This window comes from Panthera tigris, chromosome A1 (genome assembly GCF_018350195.1).
Source record: "Panthera tigris isolate Pti1 chromosome A1, P.tigris_Pti1_mat1.1, whole genome shotgun sequence".
In the NCBI taxonomy this organism is placed as follows: domain Eukaryota; kingdom Metazoa; phylum Chordata; class Mammalia; order Carnivora; family Felidae; genus Panthera; species Panthera tigris.
The window spans coordinates 108,647,020-108,670,923 of NC_056660.1; the positions used below are offsets into that span (position 1 = coordinate 108,647,020).

At 54.1% G+C, this 23,904-nt stretch overlaps 1 protein-coding gene and 1 long non-coding RNA gene across 5 annotated transcripts; one reads left to right on the top strand and one right to left on the bottom strand.

Moving 5' to 3' along the window:
• Window positions 1–5: 5 nt before the first annotated feature.
• LOC122237921 lies at window positions 6–15,964 on the bottom strand. Its single transcript, XR_006216695.1, has 3 exons — window positions 15,885–15,964; window positions 10,265–10,427; window positions 6–453 (listed from the first exon to the last, which is right to left on the bottom strand). It is a non-coding gene; the product is annotated as an uncharacterized LOC122237921 (long non-coding RNA).
• Window positions 7,259–22,584, top strand: PDLIM4 (PDZ and LIM domain 4). Of its 4 annotated transcripts, none has more exons than XM_042983610.1 (7): window positions 7,259–7,414; window positions 12,753–12,904; window positions 16,641–16,719; window positions 21,123–21,304; window positions 21,509–21,672; window positions 22,009–22,126; window positions 22,269–22,584. In XM_042983610.1, exons 1-7 carry the CDS (start codon window positions 7,322–7,324, stop codon window positions 22,471–22,473), a joined length of 993 nt encoding a protein of 330 aa, XP_042839544.1. In that variant the 5' UTR covers window positions 7,259–7,321; the 3' UTR covers window positions 22,474–22,584. The 4 variants fall into 4 exon arrangements, with proteins under 4 accessions (XP_042839544.1, XP_042839560.1, XP_042839553.1 ...); XM_042983619.1 differs by lacking the exon at window positions 7,259–7,414 and adding an exon at window positions 12,426–12,505; XM_042983626.1 differs by lacking the exon at window positions 22,009–22,126 and having other exon boundaries at window positions 22,269–22,432.
• Window positions 22,585–23,904: the final 1,320 nt, after the last annotated feature.

Sequence of the window (23,904 nt, forward strand, 5' to 3'; positions counted from 1 at the left end):
TGAGGGTTTCTTTTCTTTCCTTTTAAATTATTAATCAATGGATTTTGTAATATTAAACTAACCTTGTAGTCTGGGAAAATCTCCAAGTTGGTAACTATTTTAACATACTATGGAAGCCAATTTGTTATATTCACAAATTTGATGGACCTGTCATTTTCTTGCAGGGATTCTATCTTGGTGGTAGGATAATAAATAGATCTTCACAAGATTATGGACGCTCTCCATCTCTGCCTGGCTCTGGAACATCACGGTTCTCTGAGGGAGACTGTTTGTGCTCCTTCTTTGGGCCAACAGTGCTTCATGCTTGAATGCCGATTGTCACAGCCCTTTGTGGTCAGCTAACCCTGGACACAGCTACTTCTCAGGGTCTGCTGGTCCCAGAGTTCTGGGCAGTGCCCATTCCAACACTTGGTGCATTCCTAGTCCAGACCTGCCATTTTCTCTTCCTCTTCTCTGAAATGAGACAGTTCTTGTTTAATTCTCAGCCCATAGAAGTTGTCATTAGACATTCTTTTGAAGTGACCCTGGCTTCTCATGTGGGAGAGACATGTCCCCTCCCCATTGCTTAGGCAAGACTGCCTTCCCACAAATTCAGTGGTCTCACAGGCAGCAAACAATCTGATCAGGCGTCCTCTCAGTGGGGGTTCAAGTCACATATATGCTTTTGCCATTGTGAGCGGGTATGAGAGATGTGGGGTGTGAGTGCAGCCTCTGCCTCTAGGGTTCTGCCTTCCACTGCGTGCTGCCAAGCCTGGGTCTGCACAGCTACGGACCTAGCCTTGGAAGGGAAAGTAAGTGGAAAAGGATTTTGAAGATTCTTGGAAGCCAAGAAAATAGCCACCCAGGACATGAGACTGCCCATGGGCCTGGAGTAGCCTCAGCCCAGCTTCACCCTTGCAGGCCTGGATCTAGCTCTTCCTGCTCTAATCCCCATGGCCCCTTGCACCTGGATTCCCAGACTCCTGGGCCAGCTGGCAGATGCTACACTATGGTGGCAGAGCTCTGTCCCCACTCTCCCAGCAACACAGGCAGCCAGGCTCACACCAGGTGGCCACAGCTGGGGTGTCCTATGGCCAGGCCCGGAGGTGAGGTCAGTTAGAACATTCCTGCCAGCCGGGTGATTCAGCCACGAGAGGAACCACAGGCACCAGTGGGCAGTGCTGTGTACCTCTGGCAGGACACTTCACTGAGACCAATCAGTGACTAAAGGACCTGCTGCTTTAAGGCAGCCATAAGTCATAGGACGGGGCTGGAAGAACAGGCTGGAGACAGGCCTAGGCTGGCTGGGCTCCCAATGAAGACTTTGCTGCCTTCACTAATCTCATTGTGATCCCCAAGACCCCTCAGAACAGGGGACAGAGTCAAACCTACACCAACGAGAAAATCATGGGGGGCGTCTGGCTGGCTCAGTAGAGCATGCAATTCTTGGTCTCAGGGTCATGAGTTCCAGCCCCTTGTTGGGTGTAGAGATTACTTAAAAAATAAAGGGGGACCTGAGTGGCTCAGTTGGTTAAGTATTCTACTCTTGATTTCGGCCCAGCTCATGATCTCATGGTTCGTGAGATGGAGACCCACATCGAGCTCTGCACTGACTGCATGGAGCCTTCTTAGGATTCTCCCTCTTTCTCTGCCCCTCCCCCCACTTGTGCTCTCTCTGTTTTCCTCAAAATAAATAAACAAAAACTTTTTTAAAAATTTAAAAATAATGAAAAATAAAATTCATGAGGGATGGGGACTGTGGAGGTCTAGCCTGAGGAAATGGGCCTGGAAGCCTAGAATTTGAATCTTTGAAGTTATCTACAAATGATGCTGTACATTTTGTGTGTGTGTTACAAACATTTAATTGTGCAGTACTCAGGGCTAAAACAGTACCTGACACATAAAAGGCTCCTACAACTATTTGAATATTTTATTAAGTAGAACTGACTAAAAAATTTTGTTGAATAAGTGAGCAAAGCATAAACAGCATAGGCCAGGTAGGGGCATCTGGTGGCTCAGTCCGTTAAGCATTGGATGCTTGATTTCAGCTCAGAGCCCAGTCTGGGTCTCAATCCCACGAGCCCTGAAATGATGACCTGAACTAGGGCCTGCTTGGGATTCTCTATCTCCCTCTCTCTCTCTCTCAACACACACACACAATAAACGAATAAACATTAAAAAATAAACAACATAGGCCATAACTCTTAAAACACTATTTTTACTTTACTTTCATTTTTGTGTTTCTGGAAGCCTAGAGATATGGAAGTGGCCTGGATCTCTCTAGCTCTTCAAGAGGTCCTGGATATCAGCACTAGAGGTCAGGAAGAGGAGGAGGGTCCTCAGCCCAGAGATCTAAGTGCCCTGGAAGGCCACTTCTGAATGAGTCTGTGAATATGTGAACTAGGGCGGGGCTCCAATCCAGGCCTAGGCAGTGAGTCTCAAACTGACAGATGAGTGGTGGTGTGTGTATAAGGAGCCCCAGTATCTAGATTCCACACACCCCATGCTTGTTTCCTCTTTGTTATCCCTTCGCCTTTGGTGGAGCCTTACACCTGACAGCCATGTCTCCCTCCCTGATCTGAGAAGGGGAGGGTCCTGCATCCCTGCTTGTGCCAGAGCATGGTGATGGTCAGGCCAAAGCCACGAGTCTCCAAGGCACAGAATGAGCACATAGTCCATGCTCCGCAATTCTTCTGCTGCTCCGCCTGGAGGAGCTGATTTATAAAAGGAGGCTCCTTCTCTGCACAGAGATCAGCATAGTTGGCTGATAGAAGTCCTCAACTGTCAGGGGAAGCTGGAAACCTAAGAACCCCTGGGTCGGGCTTTTCTATGGAGGATACAGGTAGAATTGAGCCATCTGGTGCCAGGGGAGGCTGGGTAATCTAGGGCAGGCTGCCTGCACAACTCGAGCCTGAATGACAAGTAGGATAGAAGGTAAGAATGGAGGTAACCTTGTGGCAGAGCAAAACCATGGTGCCTTTATAAGCTGCCTTCTTGAGGCCCCAGCTGCACAACACTCAATCCCACTCAATCTCACTGCCACCGCCAACAGCCTGTTTTGTCACTTCCCTGCCTGGGCTGGCTGAGCTGCTCTCTGGCTCTCCCGCTGTCTGCTGCCTCCCCCTTGTGTGTGATGCCACTCCTCCCAACACCCTCCACTCCCAAGCCTCAGGGCCAGGGCCTCCCTGGGCCCAGCTGGGTAAACCTGCCCCTGCCCTGCTGCCTGGCAGCCCCTTTGTTGGGACCCAGAGCAGACAGGTTTTCTCTGTGAAAATAGACAGAAAGCAGGTCTGACAGGGGTGCTGTTGGAGGTTGTCAGTAGGACTCAGACACATCCAGTCCCTGCTGCAAAAGGCATGGCATAAAGCCACGAGGGCAGGGTCTTAAGCTCCAGATGAACTGCTTAGGAGCTGTGTCACCTTGAGGTGGTCACTCACCCTCCCCAAGGCTCAGTTTCCTAACAGGAATCGGTTCTGCTTTTGTGTCTGTCATGGAATTTGGCTCAGACCCAGGAAATCGGCTTCAATTGTTAGAGTCAGCTCTGTCCCTGTTTGGACTCTCAGAGACTGACTCCCTCTGGAGACACTAGCTCTCAGGCCCCAGAGGAGACCCAGCAGGGCGGGGAGTCGCCACCCCACTTCCAAGTCCAGTTAATCAAGTCTAGGCTACACACACAGCAGGTACTCCGTAAGTGTTTGTTGGGGGAATCAAATAGCACAAAACTAGAGCTGGGAAACTCCCTTGGTCACAGGCACACCCTCCCCTACATGTTCTGTGGCACCAAACACAGCTCAAAGGCCAGCTTTGTTGCCTCCTTGACTGAGTCCTGTCAACCTCAGCTCTCAGCTCACCTCACAGGCTACACAACCCCACATTTCCTTTTGTATAGTGCCTGCTGTCCATGCTCCTGGCTGCCTCTGCTCCTCTCAGAGCCCTTCAAACCCTGCCTCAGGCCTGTCCAGGCTCCCTATTACTGTAGGCTCAAGTCCTAGCCCTACAGAAGGCCCGTACAGCCCCTCCTCATCCAGCCTTGCCACATGTTGCTGTTCTCTCCATCCTACAGACTCTCAGAGTCCTGGTCTTGACTAGCAGGTCTCTTGGAGAGCAGACCTCTGGGTGACCAGAAGCTATGGGGCCTGGAGCCAGGTCAAACAGGCCACCCTAAAATGGGGGCTTCTCAGGTTCTTCCTTGGCTGTCCTCTGGGGCCCTGCAGTGGTCAGTACTGTGGACTGGGTGTCTGGTAAAGAGGGGATGCCCGTTCAGGGATTTAAATCCCCTTGGAATCCAGACTATTGACTGGGGAGAGGGAGCTGGGCCTTCAGGAAGAGATGCATTGGCCTAAGGAGCTGAGTCTGAATGGGCAAGACTCCATCCAGAGACCTATGGCCACTGGACCAGGATGGGGCGGGTCAGGGTCTGAGCTTTCTGACCAACCTCTAGCAACCTCACAGGAAGGTATCCTCATGGGATGCTCCACTACCTTCACTCTACCCCCACCCAGGTCCGCTTCCTACGCTGGGCACTCCCTAGGTTGGCCTCACCCTCAGTCTGAGGTTGTTCTTGTCCTAGAACTTCCCTCCTCCTTCCCCTCACCTCAGCCCCAAGGGCATCTTCCAGAGGCTTCTTCTCCTGCTGGAGCTTGCCAGCCCATTGAGGAAAAAGCATTGTGGTTTCTCCTGACCTTGGACAGACCCGACTGTTCACAGAGGACCTGGGCATAATGCCTGAGCCACTTGGAGCCCCTGAAGGACAGCGTCACTGAGTGTGGACTCCAGGGCAGCAGAGGCAGAAGTCTTCCTGCTTCTTGGCCCCTCATGCTTCTCTCTGGGTAGTGGCCAAGGGGTGAGCTGAGATTATAGTTCCTATAACAATGATAATGCTATTTAATAGCAAATGTTTTTGAACACACTCTGTGTGCCAGGTGCTCTGCTGGGTGCTGGAGAAACATAAATAAATAAGATAGACACAGCCTCTGCCCCCATGGATGCCTTGATCCCAGCTCTGGACAGGCACTGGCCATGGCATATGAAAAGCACTCAGTACATATTTGTTGAATACATAGAGAATGCATGAAATGAACAGTCTGGTTATACCCAACAACACAGATGCCTATGGTGGTGTGTAATGAACAAGTGAAGTCCACTAGGGCAGAGGTGAGGTATGATCCAGCTGCCACCCATCTCCACCTTGGAGAGGACTCCCAGACCCTATAATTGCCACTTGACATGGTGCCCTACATGATAGGGATTCAGTAACACAGCACCCCCCAGGAACAACACCATTAAGAGTGAAATGAAATTCTGAGGGCTTCCTGGAGGAAGTATCAGGGACGGGTTGGAAGCAGCTTGTCTGACCTACTACTCAGGACACAGGGTACCTCAGGAGTGAAACCACAGTGTGGCTCTTAAGAAGGTCTGCCCCTAGGGGTGCCTGGGTGTCTCAGTCAGTTAAATGTCTGACCCAGCTGCAGCACACGTCATGATCTCACAGTGCGTGAGTTCAAGCTCTGTGTTAGGCTCTGCACTGTCAGTGTGGAGGCTGCTTGGCAGTCTCTCTCTCTCCCCTCTTTATCGGGCTTGCTCTCTCTCTCAAAATAAATAAATATACTTAAAAAAAAAAAAAAAAAAAAAAAGCCTGTCCCCAGTCTCTAGGAGCACAGTCTGCCTAGGCTGTGTCCTGTGGAGGGCACTGTCAGAAATGGGACTCAGATGTCATCAAAGACCCACTATGGGGGATAACTGGCATGGACTCTGGAACTCACCCAGAAACTGCACAATGAAATGGGCAAGTTTATGTACAGATTCTAGAAGAGCCACTCCCCACCCTCCACGCATCTTCAACTCTGTGATAGACACCCTCAGAGATGAATTATACTGACCAAATGTTAAAGGGCTAGGAAAGTCATATTCAAGAGGGCTACTTCTAGAAGGGAGAAATATGCTTCCCTAAAAAGGAAGTAAACTGGAAGGCAATGAAGTGATTTCAGGATGAGCCACTGACATTTCTCTGCCAGCTGAACAGACAACAGCACCCCACCTCCCAGAGAGGCATCCATGTTCCACCCTAAAGGCATCCCCCCATTCCTTGGACTACCCTGAGTTTGTGCCTCTTGAATGGCCCTCCTTCTTGGGGGTTTTAAGAGATCCCATGGACACACCTCACCCCATAGCCTGTTAGCCTCCTCCAAGGGCAGAGTCCTTACCAAAACTTGAGGGCACACAGCCGTTGTCAAGAATGGCTAAAGTAGAACCTGGAGAAGGAAACAGTGTTGCCTTGATGTAGCCAAACACAAAGTGTCCAGGGGAGCCAGAGGGTAGTAGGTGTACTCTGGCCAAGCCATGATACCTGCAAAGGCCATTCACGGACATCCCTGGAGGACAGTGATTCAGAGTGAAGAAAGTACCAGCACTGGGGGCCTCAAGGGAGGGGCCACCCACAATTCCATGCCCCTGAAATACATCACTCCCCTGCATTGGTGCAGCTACTATCCCACCACCCTAAGCTGCTCCTTTTCTAGGAAGCCTGGGGAAACAAAAATCCTTGCAAAGGAGGGGAAGAGGCTGTGCAGCCAGGGAGACGGCCTGGAAGAAGAGGGGAGCTAGAGAAGGAGTGTCCTGGGCAGGCAAAGATGCCTAGAAGGACAAGAGGCCACCTTGCTTCTAGAGTCAAGTCAGGGCCCACTTCTTCCAGACAGACTTCCTAGCCTCCCAGAACGAGGCTGGGTACCTTCCTGCTCTCACTCACAGGCAGCGCCTGCTGTCATCCTGGGTCTGTGTCGCTGGCCAGGCAGAAGGCCGAAGGCTGCCCATCAATGCTTGCTGTTCAGAGCCCTCCTGGCACGGAGGAACAGAGAGGCAGCCTTGCCTGCCAGGACCTTGAGGAGTTTTCTGAGCAAGTCAGGGCCCCATCCCCCATTTGGGCCGGCCCCCACCGCCATCCCTCCGCAGCCTGGGGCGCTGCCCGGTAGAAGGGACTTCAAAGGGCCTGTGCCTGACCTTCCGCGGCCGCGCTGGGGCCGCGGACTTCAGAGCGAGGCCAGGGCAGGATCCCTGACGTCGGGGCTGCCCCAGTCCCGGGGTCTCCGCGAACCCCGCGGGGGTGCTGGGCTACAGGCGCCAGGACTGAGGGGCGGGTCCTCAGAGCCCCCCGAAGTGGGCGGGGCGGGCCGGCCGCGGGGCCAATCCGGGCGCGCGGGGAGCCGGGGCGGGGGCCGGGTGGAGGGGAGTACGGGGGCGGGCGGGCCGGGGGCGGGGCGCGGCGTCCAGGCGGCGGCTGCGGCGGTGGTGGCGGCGGCGGCTCCTCAGTGTCCGGCTCCGGCTCCGGCTGCGGCTCTGGCCCGCGATGCCCCACTCCGTGACCCTGCGCGGCCCTTCACCCTGGGGCTTCCGCCTAGTAGGCGGCCGGGACTTCAGCGCACCCCTCACCATCTCGCGGGTGAGTTTGATGGCCACGGGGCGGCGGGAAGGTCCTCCATCTGAGACCCTGCCCTCGCGGTCCACTCGAGACCCAGATCCCCGACGTCCCTGAAGTTCGAAGGCCAAGGAATGGCCAGGGCGACACACAGGCTCTAGAGGCTTCCAGGCATGGCAGTGTGGGGCCCCAACCGCCCCCCCCCCCTCCCGCTGGGCCTGCCTGCCCTGTCCCTTGAAGGATCCCCACCCCCTTGTTCACACACCAGCCTCCCTGCTGGTCTCATTTTGGGGGAGTGACTGCAGGCCAGGGAAGGACCGCAGTCGTGGGCCAGGGGTCTGGACCCATCGACAGAGGCCCAGAAACGCTGCTTAGCCTGAACCCAGTCAGGACTGGGGGCGAAATGACTGAGAGCCCCCTTCTCCTAACAAAGGTCCCTGCCAGCAGAGCTGGGTGACCCCAGGGAGGTCTGGAGTCCTCTCTGGATATGAAAAGAGAAAGAGCCATCCACTTCCTCACTCTAGTTTTGGTCAGACTCTCATCTATGACCTCAGTTGTCCTATGGGGAAGTGACCAGGAGGAATTCAGGGCTTCCAGGGGAAGGGAAAGGGGAGACTTACTGTGAGGATGTGAGACCCCTGCCCACAAGACAACACAAGGTCAGAGGCCAGAATAGCCTCAGCCCAGTTCCTCAAGGTTCCAGGACTATGCATTACCCCAGGCTTAGGACAGAGGAGAAAGCGGAGGGGGCACAATCCTGGGCGGTGGCTAATTTGAGGAGGGAAGAGGAGCAAAGGAAGGGATTCAGGCCCTGTCAGAAGGGGTACCCAATCCAGGTGAGACAGGATCCTGGCCCAGCCTTGGGGTCCCTTAGTTTGAAGGGCTAAAAAAGGGGAGTCAGACTCTGCCCTTTGGGGTCCCAGACTAGGGGACAAAAGAGGACAAAACAGAGATCCTGCCATTGAAGGCTCTCAGTCTGGAGGGAAGAGCAGAGGGGCCCTGGGCCCATTTGAGGGCCATCCCTTATCCCCACACAGGCTGCTCTGATCTTTGGGGGCCTGTGTCAGGAAAACTGAGAACCACTTTCCCCCACCTTACTGCCACCTCTCTCCACGGAGGCTGGACTAAGCTGGCTGGGCTTTCAGAGACTTCTTTCCACTTCCTAGGAGGGGGTGGGCACCCGGTGGAGCATAGAATTGTGGAATCCCTTTTCTGGGGGCCAGGGTGACAGGCAGGCCCAGCTGTCCTGGGAGGCTTCCCACATCTGCCCTTACCCCATGGCCACCAGGTTCCTGGGGCTGAGTGAGGTGGGCCTTTAACACATCCGGGAGCCTTTCATCTCCTACTTCCCTGAGGCACACTGCTGTGTGTGTGTGTGTGTGTGTGTGTGTGTGTGTGTACACGAGCGCCTCTGTGTCTGTCTCCATGTGTGTCTTGCTGTGTGTCCGCCAAAGCGGGCTGGTGGGGGTGCTAGGCCAGCCAGCAGGCCAGGCACCCTAGGCGTGAGGCCGCTGACAGGCTCAGTGGCGGCGGCTGACGGCCACAGGCGGCAGGGAGCAGAGACATCTGTTGCCCACGCGGCTGCCTGCCCGCGGAGGAAAGGCCTCCACACGTCACAGTGGCAGCAGCAGCAGCGGCCTTGTTTGGAGCTGACAGGGATGTAGGTCCCTGGCAGGCAGGCAAGTAGCCAGGCTGGGAGAGGGTTTGCCAGGAAGAACCCCCCTTGTCCCCCAAAGTCATGTGGCAGCAGCTCAGACCCAAGGAGCCAGGATGCCTGAGCCTGGGTTTGAGTGGGATCTAGGGAGATCTCCAGGGCTGAGGAAACACAGGCCACAGCTTGCCCAACAGGTACCTCAAGGGCAGGTCTACAGATACTGATGATGTGTGGGAGTGTCCTTACGAAGGGGGCTGAAGATCCAACTCCTTCCATGCTTCCAGGGCCTCCTCCCACCTACCTCCCTGTGGGGACAGCCACACTCAGACAGGGTGGAGGCTGGGTGCCTGGCAGAGATGGGGCCTTGCAACCTCAGCTCACAAAGCTTCAAGGAGCCCCCAAGAACACTGCCCAAGGCTTCTTCTTCTGTGAACTATAATGGTTGCTGGTCTTGGCTGGGCATCCATAGCATTCCAGGCCCCACCCTAATGGGTGTTGGTACCAGCTCCCCAACAACCAGAGCCTGGAGTGAGCACCACCGTGTGGCCAACCTATTGTGGGGACTTTTTGCCTTGATTCTTTCAGGTAGCCCTCACAAGAGCCCTTATAAGTAAGGACTCCCTCCGGCCTCACATTATAGATGGGGACACTAAGGCTCAGAGGAGCTAAGGTAGTGAGTGTATCCAGAGGAGCAGAGCAGGGCCAGGAGTCCAGACCTGTCTGGAACTTGCTGTGACTGGACGGGACAGTATGGCACTGGACTCTGTGACTCCCAGCCCATCACAGCATCTAGGCTGGGCAGAGTAGAGCAGGGGCTGGAAATATAGCTACTACAGGTGAGGGGGTTGGTTCATGCCCCAGTCTCCCAGCTGACGTCACTGTTCCCCTCTCCCTTCCTTCTATTTTTTTAAACTGTTTGTTTGTTTTGAGAGAGAGAGAGAGAGAGAGAGGTACAGAGAGAGAGGGGAACAGAGGATCCAAAGCAAGCTCTGTGCTGACAGCAGAGAGCCTGATGCGGAGCTTAAACTCATGAACCATGAGATCATGACCTGAGCCAAACTCGGGCATTTAACTGACTAAGCCACCCAGACACCCCCACGTCTATTTATCCTGCACTCAGCAGTCGGAGGGATAGGCCTGAATTAATCTGTGTCCTATGACTTCCCTGCTTAGAACCCTCCATAATTCCAGACCACCCAGGAGAAATGCCAGTTTCTCACCTGGGCCTACAAGGCCAGCAGTTCTGGTCCCTGCTTCTTCTCTGACTTCTCTTCCATTGTCTCCTCACTAATGATGCTCCAACCCCAGGAGCCTGCTTTTACTCTCTCTCCCAGACGAGCCGTTATACATGCCAGTCTTTCTACCTGTGACACTGTCTCTCCCCTGAAAGAGAAAATCACACAGTGGTTAATAGATAAGACTTGGAACCAGTTGGCTTAGAATGAAGCCCTAACTCTGCCATTTATCAATTGAGTGTCCTGCACTTCTCTGGACCTCAGTTTCCTCATCTAAGAAATGGGCTTTCCTTGAGGATTAATGAGACAATGCATATAAAGGCAGTTGGGAGAGTCATGGTTTCCTGGCCTCGTGCCCTCTCTGACCAGAACTCCCCGAGCTAATGGAGTTGGCTGAGACCCAGCCACCCCTGCTTTCAAGAACTTCCTCCACCCACAGGGGCCTGAATGCACCCCTTGTGCTGGCTGAGTCATCCTGCAGCTAGCCACCCCCCTGAAGAAGAATACTTCTCTCCAGCACTGGGGACTGGGGCAAGGTGTCCCTTCCCCCAAGCCTCCCTTACTTCATCTGTAGGGATGAGAACAGCCTCTGTCTCACCAGGTGGTTGAAAGTTTGCCATGAACTAGTTATGGGTAAAGCCCAGGCCATGTCATAGAGCATGTATCCATAAAGGATAGGGGCCTGGAGCAGGACCTTGAGTAGAGGGTGGAATGATGCCTAGTGGGTGCTTCCCCAGGAGAACAGGCTTGTATAGGTGCCAGGCCCTGTGAATGAGCATTCATGGTGGTCTATTGGCTGAGGGTGTCATACTCTAGAAAAATATTCCTTGGGGCAAAAATATTTCAGGGCAGGTCAGCTTAGGCACTCCCCACATCAGGACTCCAGCCAAGAAGCTGCTAGCACCTCAGCTTTGTCCACTCACTGCTGAAAGCTGGATAAGCTGAGCCTAGCTTGGCTTCCAGGAGCGCCCAACCCCAGCAATAAGAACAGGGTCACTGGCAGCTCTCGAGAACTGGGCACCACTGGAGAGGCTGAGTAAGAATGAGGGTGCCTACAGGGTCCCTCACTTGGTGAGCATGTGACTCTTTTTTTTAAACGTTTATTTCTTTTTGAGAGAGAGAGAGAGAGAGAACATGAGCGAGGGAAGAGAAGAGAGAGGGGGGTACAGAGGATCCTAAGTGGGCTCTGCACTGACAGCAGCGAGCCTGATGTGGGGCTCAAACTCACGACCTGTGAGATCATGACCTGAGCCAAAGTCAGACACTCAACCGACCTAGCCACACAGGTGCTCCAGTGAGCATGTGACTGTTAATCTTGGGGTTGCCAGTTCAAGCCCCATGTTGGGCATAGAGATTCATTAAAAATTTTTAAATAAATTTAAAAAAATGAGGGTGGCTAAAGTCTATTTCCAAAGGCTGTGGTGGAATCAGGGATAGGGCGAAGGGTTCCCTGTTGCCTGAATTCCCCTGGACTCCTTACTCAGGCCTCCCTGTGAGCCTTTCCCCAACCTCATATGGCTCTCATGAGGGGACCAGTATTGTAAGAGTTTCCATATATGGACACCATTTGACTGGAGTCAATAGTGGCACTGGAGTGGCCTGAGTGTCTATCCTGCAGAGAAAGTAGAGGTGAAATTGTGACTCAGGAGTGCAGACTGGCAGCTGGAAGTAGATGGCCTTGAACTTGACTAGAAAGGTGGTGACACAGACCCAGAATGAGGCACTTAGGGGAGCAAAATGGTAAAGGGGGTGCACAGAGTACTGTGAGAGTCCAGAGAACCAGCTCCCAGAGGAAATGGCCTCTCTGCTAAGACCTGAAAGTGAGGAGGTGTAAGCTGATAATTATGGTTTGAGGTCAAAGGAAAGAGTGTTCCAGGTGGAGAGAACAGCATTTGCAGAAGCATGGAAGTGAGAACTATCTGGAGCTGTAAGTAGCCTGGATATTCAACTGGCCTGGACAGAGTATGGGTAGGTAGAAGTGAATGTGGGAGGTAGGGATGAGAGGAAACAAGTAGGGAGACAAGGTCACTAGGAAATATCAGGTCAAGGGGCTTCTGTGCAGTCTCTCTGGGTAGGGCACTGTCTATGTAGGGTATTTGTGACACGTCCATGCTTTGTATGTATCTGGGAGCACATGTGTCCCTGTGTGTCCTTTGTATGTCCTTGGGCACATATGCAGGCTACAAGAGTGACATCCTACTGTCCTAGTCCTATATGCCTTCACTTGTATGTCCCTCTTTTATGCACTCACACCCCACCAGTCCTTCAGGTGCTAGAATTGGGAGTGTTTAGAGCAGAGGCTGCAGCCAGACCACATGGGAACTTAACCAGTGTCTTGACTTGCCTACCCACAGGTCATGTTGGCAGGAGGGCCACATAGCCCAGGTTCTGAGGTTGGAAGGGTTCTAGAGCAGAGACTGCAGCAAGGCCACACAATGACCAATTCCCAGTGATCTGGCTTGTCCACCTACAGGTCCATGCTGGAAGCAAGGCTGCATTGGCCGCCCTGTGCCCTGGAGACCTGATCCAGGCCATCAATGGTGAGAGCACAGAGCTCATGACACACCTGGAGGCGCAGAACCGCATCAAGGGCTGCCATGACCATCTCACACTCTCCGTGAGCAGGTATGCACAGGGCAGGCTGGGCCAGGATGATGGGGGGGATTTAAGGGGAGGGTAAGTTAAAAATGGCCAGTGTCACGGGAGAGCTGAACCTCACACAGTCTGTCTGCCTCAGCTCCATGGCACCCTGGTCCTCAGAAGTAGTGCTTTCCTGGGGGCCTGCCAGGCACTGTTTGGAGACGGGAGTGGCTTAAGAAGGGAAGAAGCTCCCTATTAGCTCAGGGATGGAAGTGTATGGAGGGACTTATGGGAAGGAGATAGGCAGCCCAAATCAAGTATGAAATAAGACCTTGGGTGGCTTCTGGGGAGGGGAATGATTTCAGTCTTCTCTCCACCCGAGTGATCTGCTTGATGACCATTTCAAAGTGGTTTCTTGTCCAACACCTCATTTAACCTTCAAACCTGCCTTATAAGGTAAAACCTAGTATAGTCTTCGTATTACAGATGAGATAGCTGAATCTCAGAAAGGTTAGAGGGTGTCTAAAGTCACACAGCAAGGGAGTGAGGAAGCAAAATTTGTCCTCAGGTCTCTCACTCCTAGGAGTGGCTGCTAACCACTCCTACCACCCTGTGGCTACCCTCGGCTGTCCCCACTATGGCCCGTGCCTCTGCCCCAGTTAAATCCGGTATTGTAGACTATGTAATGCCATCCAGCCTACATGAAGGGAGGATTGGGGATCACCAAGCCCCATCTGTACCCTATAAATGGTCTAGGATGCAAAGTCCACCTGGGGTGTTCACAGCCTTACTCAGGCCCTAGGTCTTTGTTCAGCTCTAAAGGCAGTTGGCCAGGTCCTGGCTGAGTGGGATCTCCCTGCCCTCTGTCTTGCTTGGATTCAGAGAAGTCAGACATAACTGTTCAGCTCTGCCACGTTCACTGCTAACAGGGACTTTCCATGACCCCCTGTGGATGTGTGTCGGCAAAACCTCCCCAAACCACAACACGGCTAACTATGCCTTAGCGCTGGTAGGGCTGAGAGCCATTAAACATGTTAGGAAGGCTTCTGAGATAGTATCCATTTGTGTCTGGGTCCAGGTTGGGGTCAGGACCCCTGACTGTGCTCTTGGAGCTGATTGCAAGTCCAAGGCCTTGTACGCTCCACCTGGTCCAAAGTAAGGAGCCCCTGGCCTGAAAGTTCAGCAGAGCTGGTTCTCATCCAGACTCTTTGGGGTCTTAAGTACACCAGATGACCTTTGTGAACCTGGGTTTCCTTCTCCCTAAAGAAGGACCACATTCATCACCCTCTCCCAGACTGAGGTACAGTCTGGCTGGGGAAAACATCAGCACTGCTCTGCCCACGAGTAGCCTCTGTGGTCGCCCCACTTGGCTGGTTTCCTGGGCCCTGACTCACCTCCGGCCTTGATTTTACATGGCTAAACAAGGGAAGCCCTGGTAGTAGTGGGGTGAGGGAGGCAGCAGAGGCTTATAGGGGGCCTGAGTCAGGAGGTTCCCAGAGGGAATGATGTCAGGGGAGGGCAGCAGGGTGGGGGCAGGGTGGAGGTCCCCCTTTCTTCCTTCCTTCCTTCCTTCCTTCCTTTCATCCCTGCTCATTTGTTCCAAGCCAAGCATGTGTGGAGCCAGGGGCCCCCTGATCTGTTCTACCTTGCCTCCAAATGCTGCCTGGCCATGGAGCAGGTGAGAGCACATTCTCTACTATCACAGATCTGGGTTCAAACCCCAGCTCTGCACTTGAGAACTGTGTGGTCCTCCAGCAAGTGATTTAATCTTAAATCACTTAATCTTAAAGCTCTCCGCTTCCTTAACTCCAAAATGGGACCGTCTTGTGATTTGGGGATTGAATGCTTATGACACACCGGGTCTGCTCAGGGTGAAAATCTGGGGTCCTGTCCTCCAGCTCCCATCTCCACTTCTCACACATGCAGAGTCTGGGCGATCACAAAGGCCACCATGACCCTTTGGGTCAGAATTTCTTTTCCTGGGCACCATCTCACCTGTAAGCTTCTGAACCTGCTCTGTAGCCTGTTTGCTATGCCAGGACCTATGCCCCAAAGACCCCCTCAATGTGGGTTCTGTGGAGGATCCACCAGGTCAGCTAGCTGGAAGGAGCTATTCTGTGCCCCTACCCCCTAGAGCTCTGCCCAGACCACCTATCCTCTTGTGTACAGAGGGCTCTAATCCTCCACAGACTTCTCCACAGGATGCAAAGTGAAAGAAAGGCCCAGTTTTCCTGCTATGCTTATTTTGTCTAGAACTCAGAACCAGTTATCCCAACAATCCAAGCTAACTCACACTTCCTGGACATGTTCTATAGGCCCAGACCTTCCTGGCATCAGTTCCAACCCTGGGCTTCTGGTGAGGTCTGTGTTGCCCATTATGTATGTTACAAGATGCATTTGCATGGCCCACACTTGGGCTATCATTTGCTTAGAGATGGTAGATGGTGCCACCTGTCCAGCTGGACATGAAGGCCTGGGAATGGAGATTGAATAAGCTCTTCATTCTGATATGATGCCTTGGGCCACACTCTTGGCTCTGGGTACTTTGTGCACTCTGACCTTCGGACCTCAGGCTTGAAAATCTCTTCTGGGCAGAACCTCAGGGAAGTATAGGCCATATAGCCACATGAGATGTCCTAGATTCATCCCAGAAGAGCTCTGAGTGGGTGGAGGCCATAGGTAGAGCTGTGGGTTAGGGCAGTCACTTGGAAGCCAGGCTGAGAGGGCTGGGGCCAGATGCCAGTGGGGATGGTGTTGCCCCGGGGCAGCAGAGCTTTGGTTCCACAGGGCTGCAAAAGGCTGTGGGGGAGAAAGGCTAGTCTGCAGGGGATTAAGGAATGGGCAAAGGTGAGGAAATATAGAGTAAGTGTGGTCTACAGGTGTAGACAGTTAAAATCCTTCACTGGGTGGGGGACAGAGAGAGAGTTGAGTTGCTGGCCCAGTGGTGACACCTTGGAAGGCACCCAGATGCCTTTTGAGGTGAGAGGGGACATTATTGGTGTAACCTGCCTCATTTCACACCCACCTGTCAGTCTGGGGTCCAGGCACCCTCCTGAGCTGCCTCCTCACAGGGCTACTGAGTGGCAGGACTGGGCCCCAGGCCCATAGCTTCTCAGCCTTGCCTGCCCCGCCTGCCCTGCTTATGGCAGGTTTATGATGTTTTTCTCCCTCCTGAGTGGTGTTTGGCTTTTGGTTTCTATGGTGAAGCAGGAATTTCCTAATGGCCTGTTTCCCATCTGGGCTGGGCAGACACTGGTGATGACTCTGCCTGCAGCAGGAGGGGAGGCGCACCCCTCAAAGCCTTTATTTCACCTCCCCCAGAGCCCATGGATGCCTGACCTCCAGGCCAGGCCAGAGGGTCTGGATGGAAGAGGATAAGTAAATGGGCTCCTAGCTGATCACTGTGTGAGGCCTGGCTCGCCCTGCTATGAGCTCGCCCTCTTTATGCTGAGGCCACAGAGAGGGTGAAAAAAGTGGGGAAGCTGCAGGGCTTCTGTTGCATCCTCCCTGGGAATGAGACCAGAAAGGCATGGAGCAGCTGGTGGGGAAAGAACACACAGCCCCACCCTAGGTGGGTGGCTGACCTGGAGCTCTATCTCCTGCCGTAATGGCCACCATTCTGGTGCAGGGGCAAGTGCTGCAGTGGTGTCCTTTGCCGTGCCCGATGCCAGGCCTGGTCCTGGGGGGCTCTGGGTCCAGAGCCCAGCCCCTCTTGGACCTGGTCCCAGTCATATTAGGCACACTAAGCAAACATATCTGACCATTCTAATTTCTGCCACAGGCCTGAAGGCAGGAGCTGGCCCAGTACCCCAGAAGACAAGGCTCAGGCACAGAGGATCCACATTGACCCTGAGGCCCAGGTATGTACGGACACCACCTGGCCTGGCCTGGTTCAGAGCGAGCCCAGGGCAGAGGGGCCGGGCCTAGTCTATGGGTTAAACTGCACTAGATGTCTTCACCATGGCTTTCATATGCCCAGGCCAGAGACTAAAGCAGCAGACTTCTCTAGGCCATGTCTGTACCCCATCCTGTGCTCCCCAGGTGATGGGCATCTGCTGGGGGCTCTGTCTATACTCTAGGCAGTCCTAGATTCTGAGACAAAGGGACCTCTAATGGGCAGGAACGGGGCCAGGCCTTGGCTCAAGCCTACTACTCACCCAGCTGGGCTTTACTCTGGTGCCTAGTGATGCCAGACCAAGAGGAAGTCACCAGGCTTGGGGCCGGGGTGGAGGGAAACGTTGAGCCGTGGAATGACTTCAGACTATTTAGGTTCTCTTCTGTCCCATCTTAGCCTTGGATGCCTGGCTAGAGCCAAACTCAGGCCTGAAGACTGACTTTAGAATATAAGGCACTTCCTTGCCCTATCTAAGACTACAGTTTTCCCCTGGCCGGCCTGTGATTGCACCTAGCAGACCTCAGTCTGCTCAGTCACCTCTCTGCGTATGATAGGACTCTTAGCTATGATACTGTCCTCAAGTGGAGGAGGGGGGCAAGGAGAAGCTGCTCTAGGGCTTGTTTTGCCATGGGCTTGAGGGGTAGCCAAGTGGACAGGGCTGAGGTATCCAGAGTCACCTCAACATCTCTGGGCCACAGAGTTTGGACCAGGTGGAGCAGGACTAGTCTTTGATGGTGCCAGAGCTGTGGGACTCAGCATCTGGGGCTACGGCCTCCTGGGCCTGCTTATTCTACTTTCTCGCCACAGAGGCTTCACTATATAGAAGGAAGGATCCGCTATGGCCTCTCCCTCACCACGTATCCCAGTCCTTATCTTGCTCTGATATTTGTTCCCTACCTTGCTTTTGCTGGAATCTCTGAGGCCAGATGCTTACTACCATTCCAGGGAGTGCCCATTCTGAACATGGAGAGGCATTTAGCAATTCTCGGATGGCAGAAGCCAGGGCCAAAGGAGTCCAATGTAGGCACATTAGTCACCCAAGGGTTCAGAGAGGGCTCCCTGGAGGAGGGGGTATCCAAGCCAAGACCTGAAAGACTAGGAAGAATAAGTCCGGCAAAGGGGCATGGAGAAAGGAGGTGTATGAGGAAGCACAAAGGCCCAGAAGTGAGATTGTGCATCATAGGTTCAGAAAAAAGAAAGCTCCTAGGTGGGAGTGCAGAGGCAAGGGATGAGGTGATAAAGCAGAACCACAGAGACTCTCTCGGTTTCCTTTCTCCAGGACCTCAGCTGTTCCTGCAGAGATTCATGGCCACACTTGTGTGTCCAAAGCTTGCCCTGGTAGTCCCTTGGACCTCAGGGGAGGTGCCAGGGGAAGGCAGGGGTTGACAAATTGACCAGACTTGACGTGGACCGGGGGAAGGCAGCAGCACAGTGTAGGCCCCTGGCACATATGTGAGGCCCAGCTCTCACATGTGAGTGCAGGATGGATAGAACAAGAGGGTCTGAATTTTGGAATTTGAAGCTCAGCTCTGTTCAGTCCTTCAGGAGAGGCTCAGGGCAGGTGGGCTTGGGGGCCAAAGAGCAGCTGCCCTGCCCCCACACTTTCCCTTTCTGACCTCCTTGAGGACTAGGCTGCCAGTGGCTCAGGCTGGAGTCAAAGGAATTTTCTACAAGCAACAGGGCTGCCCCTCAGCTGCTGCCCGCCCCTTGTACTTAAAAGTCATGAGCTCCGTGGGTGGCAACAGAAACACCCCCATCCAGCCCCCACAGGGCTATGTCCTCAGGAACACAGACACAGGGCTCATTGTCCCCAAAGTGCTCCCATCCTCCGCCTGCAGTGGGGAGCGGGTGGGCCCAGCTAGAGCCATCAGAGGAGGAGAAAACCACAATTGGCCCTGAGACCAGCACAAGGTACCCTGGCACGCACCCCCGAGTGCAAATAGGTCATGTAGGTCATGCAGGGTTATAGGAGAGAAACCGTTCTTCCTTCAGGCCTTACATGGGAACACAGGAGGCATGTGGTCCAGCCCAGGGCTGAGAAAGGATTATGATAACGGAAGCTTTCCCAGAGAGGATGCCATTTAAGCTGAGAACCTGGTGATGGGTTAAGGCAAGCCAGGCAGAGCAGGCAGCCCTAGCACACCAGCCTGTTCTTCCCAGACCAGCAGAGAGCTGGAGTTTGGCCTCTAGGAAGTTCTACCTGCTCATCTGGATTCAGTACCCACTTCCATCCAAGCTGAGTGTCCCAGATTCTGACCACACTCATGTGGGAGCTGATGAGAAAGCAGGCAGTTACTCCCAATCTGCTGATTATCCCACTGAGGCTTCAAGAACCAAATCAACAGCTGACGGATACCCAGAGAGAAGGAGCACATGGTACCAAGTGCACCAGCGCAGAGAGGGGGGAAACCAGGAATAGGAAGAGGAGCTCAGGAATGCCCACGATAGCCCTTTGTTCAACAAGCATTTGCTGTGTGCCAGGCAGTATGTGAAGTGCTTTGTATGCAACTGTCTCATTTTATCCCAAGGAATTTATGATATAGATACCATTACATTCCCCATTTCACAGACGAAGAAATAGATTCAGAGAGGTGATAGAGCTGGGACTCAAACAAAGACTGAGGTCACCATGTGTATCCTAACCACTGAGTTCATACCTAGAGAGGCGGCTGCATGGGAGGCCGTGGGAGGGGCAGTGGCTCTGATGACCCTGCATGGACTCCCACACCCTGCTGGGTGAGTGAGGGCCTCCTTCCTCCAAGACCTTCTGACTCCCCTTCCTGTTGAAGCCTCCTCCATACCAGGCTCAGCCCTGCCCCCACAGCCCATGGCCCATCTGGTCCCCATTATAGGCCAGGCCAGCCTTGCCTGCCTGTCTGCCCTTCAGACACATGTGCAAAAGTGCTCAGGTTTCTCAGGGGCTTTTGTTCGGCCCAGTGGGGACAACGGCTTTCCTACTGCTGTTTGCCTCATTGATGGGGGCCCACGTGGGCAGAGAGACCCTCCCCTTTGACTGTTGGGGTAGGGGAAATGGGGTTACCACGCCCACTCAGTGACTGGTCCACCCATTCCCCAGGCTCCCGCCCAGGTCAGAGGCTGCAGAAAAAGCAGGGGCAGTCCAGATAAAGCTCTGCAGCCTCCACTGTGCCCCAGTGCTGGAGGCTGCCTGGCATGGGCTCTTTCCCCCTAGAACAAACATCTAGTCTCTCCATCCCCACTGTAGAGCAGAGGAGAAATTTACATGTCATCTCCCAGGCTGAGGCTGAGACCCACCTTCATAGCCTGGACTCTTGTTCCTTATCCTAAAGTCAGACTGCTCTGGCCACCAATCTCATCCCAGCCATGGAGGCTACTATAGTCATCTCCAGGGTGACCAGCCCTGGCTCTGAGAATGTGAGACTGTGTATGTGTGATTAGGTGTATGTTGGTGGACTGGCTGGCACTTGTGTGTTGTCTTCGTGCATGTGTTTGCCTGTAAAAGTCCTTGTGAGAGTGTGCATACCTATATGTGCCTGCAAGCTAGGGGCAGATGGCCCTGGACTCTGCAGGGACAAAGATCCCCAGTCCCCATTCAGATCCACACCTATGGAGATACTGCCCTTTTCTCATGAGCTGAGGAGGCATTTTCAAGGCATTCCCTGAAATGTTTCAGCCAAGGGCACCAGGCTGGCCATGGGGTGATGGGGTGGGGATCCTTAAGCCCTGACCCAGCCGCTGCCCCTCATCTACTCTGCCTATAGAAATCCACCCATATTGTGCTAGGAAACATGAAATGGAAGCAAAGGTACAGACCTAAAGGGGGCTGACCTCACAATGACACCCTTGAGCCTCGGTCTGCTCCCACTCCCACTGTGTGCTTTGGGCACATAATGATTGATGACTCTTCCTGGCTGCAGGACAGGAGTTTGTTTTTCACGTTCACGACTATGGGCCCATACAGTACCCAGCACAGTTCTGGCAGGTAAGAAGGCTTGGCACCAGAACCATCTCTGCAAGGAAGCCACACACTTCGCTCCAGTCACACTGGCCTTAAAAGGCTTCTTGGAATGGTCCTGCCCCAACACTATCCCTTACGGGCACTGGTGGTGAGAACCACCACACAGTTCATGTGCCAAGGTTGAATCTAAAGGCACTCAGATTTTTGTGTCTGCCTTTCCATGGTCATTTCTCACTTCTGCTGGGGTTGAACCAGTCCCAAGTTTCAGTCCTTCCCTGTCCAGGCACCACAGCCCAGAGATGCCAGAGCCAGGGTAACCAGCCAACATCTAGGAAGGCCTGGCATAACAGGGTAAGGGTGGGATGTGTACGTAATGGCCAGAGACCCTACCCCAGAGGGTTTTTCAATGCTTAGGCCCCTCTCTCTTGTAGGATGGCAGTCCGGCGACCAGCAGGCGGCCCTCAGCCACTGGGATTGGGCTAGAAGATGGCAGGCCAGGCCTGGGACCTCCTTATGGGCAGCCATCTCACCTCCCATTGCATCACAATGGCAGCAACAGTGAGGCTACCTTAATGACTCAAATGAGCACCCTGCATGTGTCTCCACTTCACAGGTAGTACAGAGAGATGGCCTTTGAAGCCACACCCAGATCCCATCTTAATCCCTGATCCCTCAAATCTCATCTTGACCCCTGACACTTGATCTCTGGGTCTCAGCTGGTTTCACTCTGATCCATGAAACCTCACCAGACCCCTGAGCTGGCAGAGGGGAAGGTTGGTACCACAACCCTGTCCCTTGGTGCATCTTTTTCACGCAGCACTGACCCAGCCAGAGGCCTCCCGCGGAGCCGAGACTGCGGAGTGGACCTGGGCTCCGAGGTGTACAGGATGCTTCGGGAGCCAGCTGAGCCCTTGACTGCAGAGCCCAAGCAGTCAGGCTCCTTCCGCTACTTGCAGGGCATGCTAGAGGCTGGGGAGGGCGGTAAGACTCCTGCCAACTTGCCCCACCTGCCTTCCCACTCCCTCAGTTGCCTTGAATTGCTCCGCCCCCTCTCTTTGCGTCCCCATGCCCTGCCTCCCAGCCATCTGCCCCTGCCTTGTCTCCTCCCAGCGTTCCCACACCCCTCAATGCAACTGTGAGTGCTGATTCTCACTCCACCCTTGTCGCAGTCCCTGGTCCCATGCCCTCCAAACCTCGTCCCCAGTCGCAGTGCTGGTGGTCCCTGAAGCAGGGCCCAACCCACACCGCGTAGAATTGAAGTTATTCCCTTTTCTCACCTCTGCACCTGGCTCATGCCACTTGCGCTCCGGCTTTCAGGGGAGCGGCCCGGGCCTGGCGGCCCCCGCAACCTCAAGCCCACCACCAGCAAGCTGGGCACTCCGCTGAGTGGCCTGCAAGGACTGCCCGAGTGCACACGCTGTGGCCATGGCATCGTGTGAGTACACACCCCTGCTTTCCCCACCCTGACTCGGGTACTCCCTTGGCCCCGCCCGAGGCCCTGAGGCCCCGGATGGGAGCGCTCACGAATGCGTCAATCAGTCGCCGGAAGCAGCCCTCTCCCCCCGTCTCCCCATCAGGGGCACCATCGTCAAGGCTCGGGACAAGCTTTACCACCCGGAGTGCTTCATGTGCAGCGACTGCGGCCTGAACCTTAAGCAGCGCGGTTACTTCTTTCTGGACGACCGGCTCTACTGTGAGAGCCACGCCAAGGCTCGCGTCAAGCCGCCAGAGGGCTACGATGTGGTGGCGGTATACCCCAATGCCAAGGTGGAACTCGTCTGAGCTGCTCCCGGAATTTCCAGTCTCTGCTTCTGCTTTTAATGCCCCCACTTGGCCCGTGTAAATATGTTTGCCCCCTGCCTCTCTAATAAACTCCCTCAGCTCGGCCTTGAACATGTCCGTGCCCTGGCCTGCCTCCCTCTAGCACAGGCCATGACTCCCGAGTGCTGCCTCTATGTCCTAGGCACTGGGTGCATTGGTGAGCAAGACAGGTGCTGTGCTGCCTTCAAGGAGGCCACAGCCTAGATGGCTGGCAGACATAAATCACAAGGGGCAGTTATATTAGTAGGGAGGTGCGATCTGGGGTGCTATGACTGATGTCACACCAAGGGGTCTGATCTGGGTGGAGTCAGAGAAGGTGTCAACTGAGGACTATACAGAGAGGAATCGTGTATGCAGAGGTATGGGACAAGTAAGCACAGAGAGGAAGGGTCTCCTCTGGCCACCAGCAGAGAGAGGGCAGCCCCTAGCAGCTGCAGGTGGGATTGCTGAAGGGTGGGGGGTGGGGGGGGGGTAGAAATCCCTGGGACTGCTGATGGCGGTACCTGCCCCCTGACCTTCCGCGTTCTCGGCGTTCTCATGTGTCTCTCCCTCCCCCTGCCCACTATTCTTTCCTCGACCCCTTTTTCTTTCCCCTTCACCTCTCCCCCCACCAGGGGGCGCGCCTAGAGAGTGTTGGGGGAGGGCCTGTGAGAGTCAGGAGAGGGACTGGGGAGGGGGGGGCGAGGAGGCGGAGAGGGAGAGAGAGAGAAAGGAGGAGGACCTAGGACCCCACCCTTCACGCAGCTCCAATCTCCAAAGCCCAGGGTAAACACAACTCCTTCTCCAGACCTGGCGGTTGATTACCAGGTGGTGGGGCGGCCTGGAGCCTTTAATGGATCGGTAGCTTATGCCGGTACAGACTGGCGCTTTTTAAAAAATATAAATGATATCAGAGTTGGTGAGTTGTGGCCGTTCACAGGCAACAAACTGCCCTGGACTCCAGGTCACACGGATCTGCGCTCTCCACAGCTTGCTCCCGGCCGGAAGCAGCCTCATTCGCTGAGTCCCCGTTTACTTAGCTAGCCCTCAGTAATGTACCTTTGTGCTATTTTCAATTTTGTACTGTCACAAAAACCACAAAAGATTTATCGTTTCCCCCTCTTACTATCAGCACACGACAGTGCCCGTTAACTCACGCTCTTGCTATCACAGGATAGTATCTCTCTCTCTTTTCATTTTTTGCCAACCCGATGAGTAAAATGCGATACGTGATTGCTTTAATTTGCATTCCTCTGATTACCGGTGATGCACATTCATTCGACAAATACTTCTGTTTGCTGTTGGGCGCTGAGTGAACAGCTGGGAACAGAATGGTCTTCTCCCTCCAAGACTTCTCCTGTGAATTGCCCTAAACCCTTTACTCATTTTTCCGAGACTCATTTACTTCTTGTT

Coding starts and splice junctions, on each gene's coding strand:
- PDLIM4 (XM_042983610.1), top strand. CDS start 7,322: ATGCCCCACTCCGTGACCCTGCGCGGCCCTTCACCCTGGGGCTTCCGC. Junction 16,720..21,122: donor ACATTGACCCTGAGGCCCAG/GTATGTACGGAC, acceptor TCTCTCTTGTAG/GATGGCAGTCCGGCGACCAG. Junction 22,127..22,268: donor CGCTGTGGCCATGGCATCGT/GTGAGTACACAC, acceptor TCTCCCCATCAG/GGGCACCATCGTCAAGGCTC.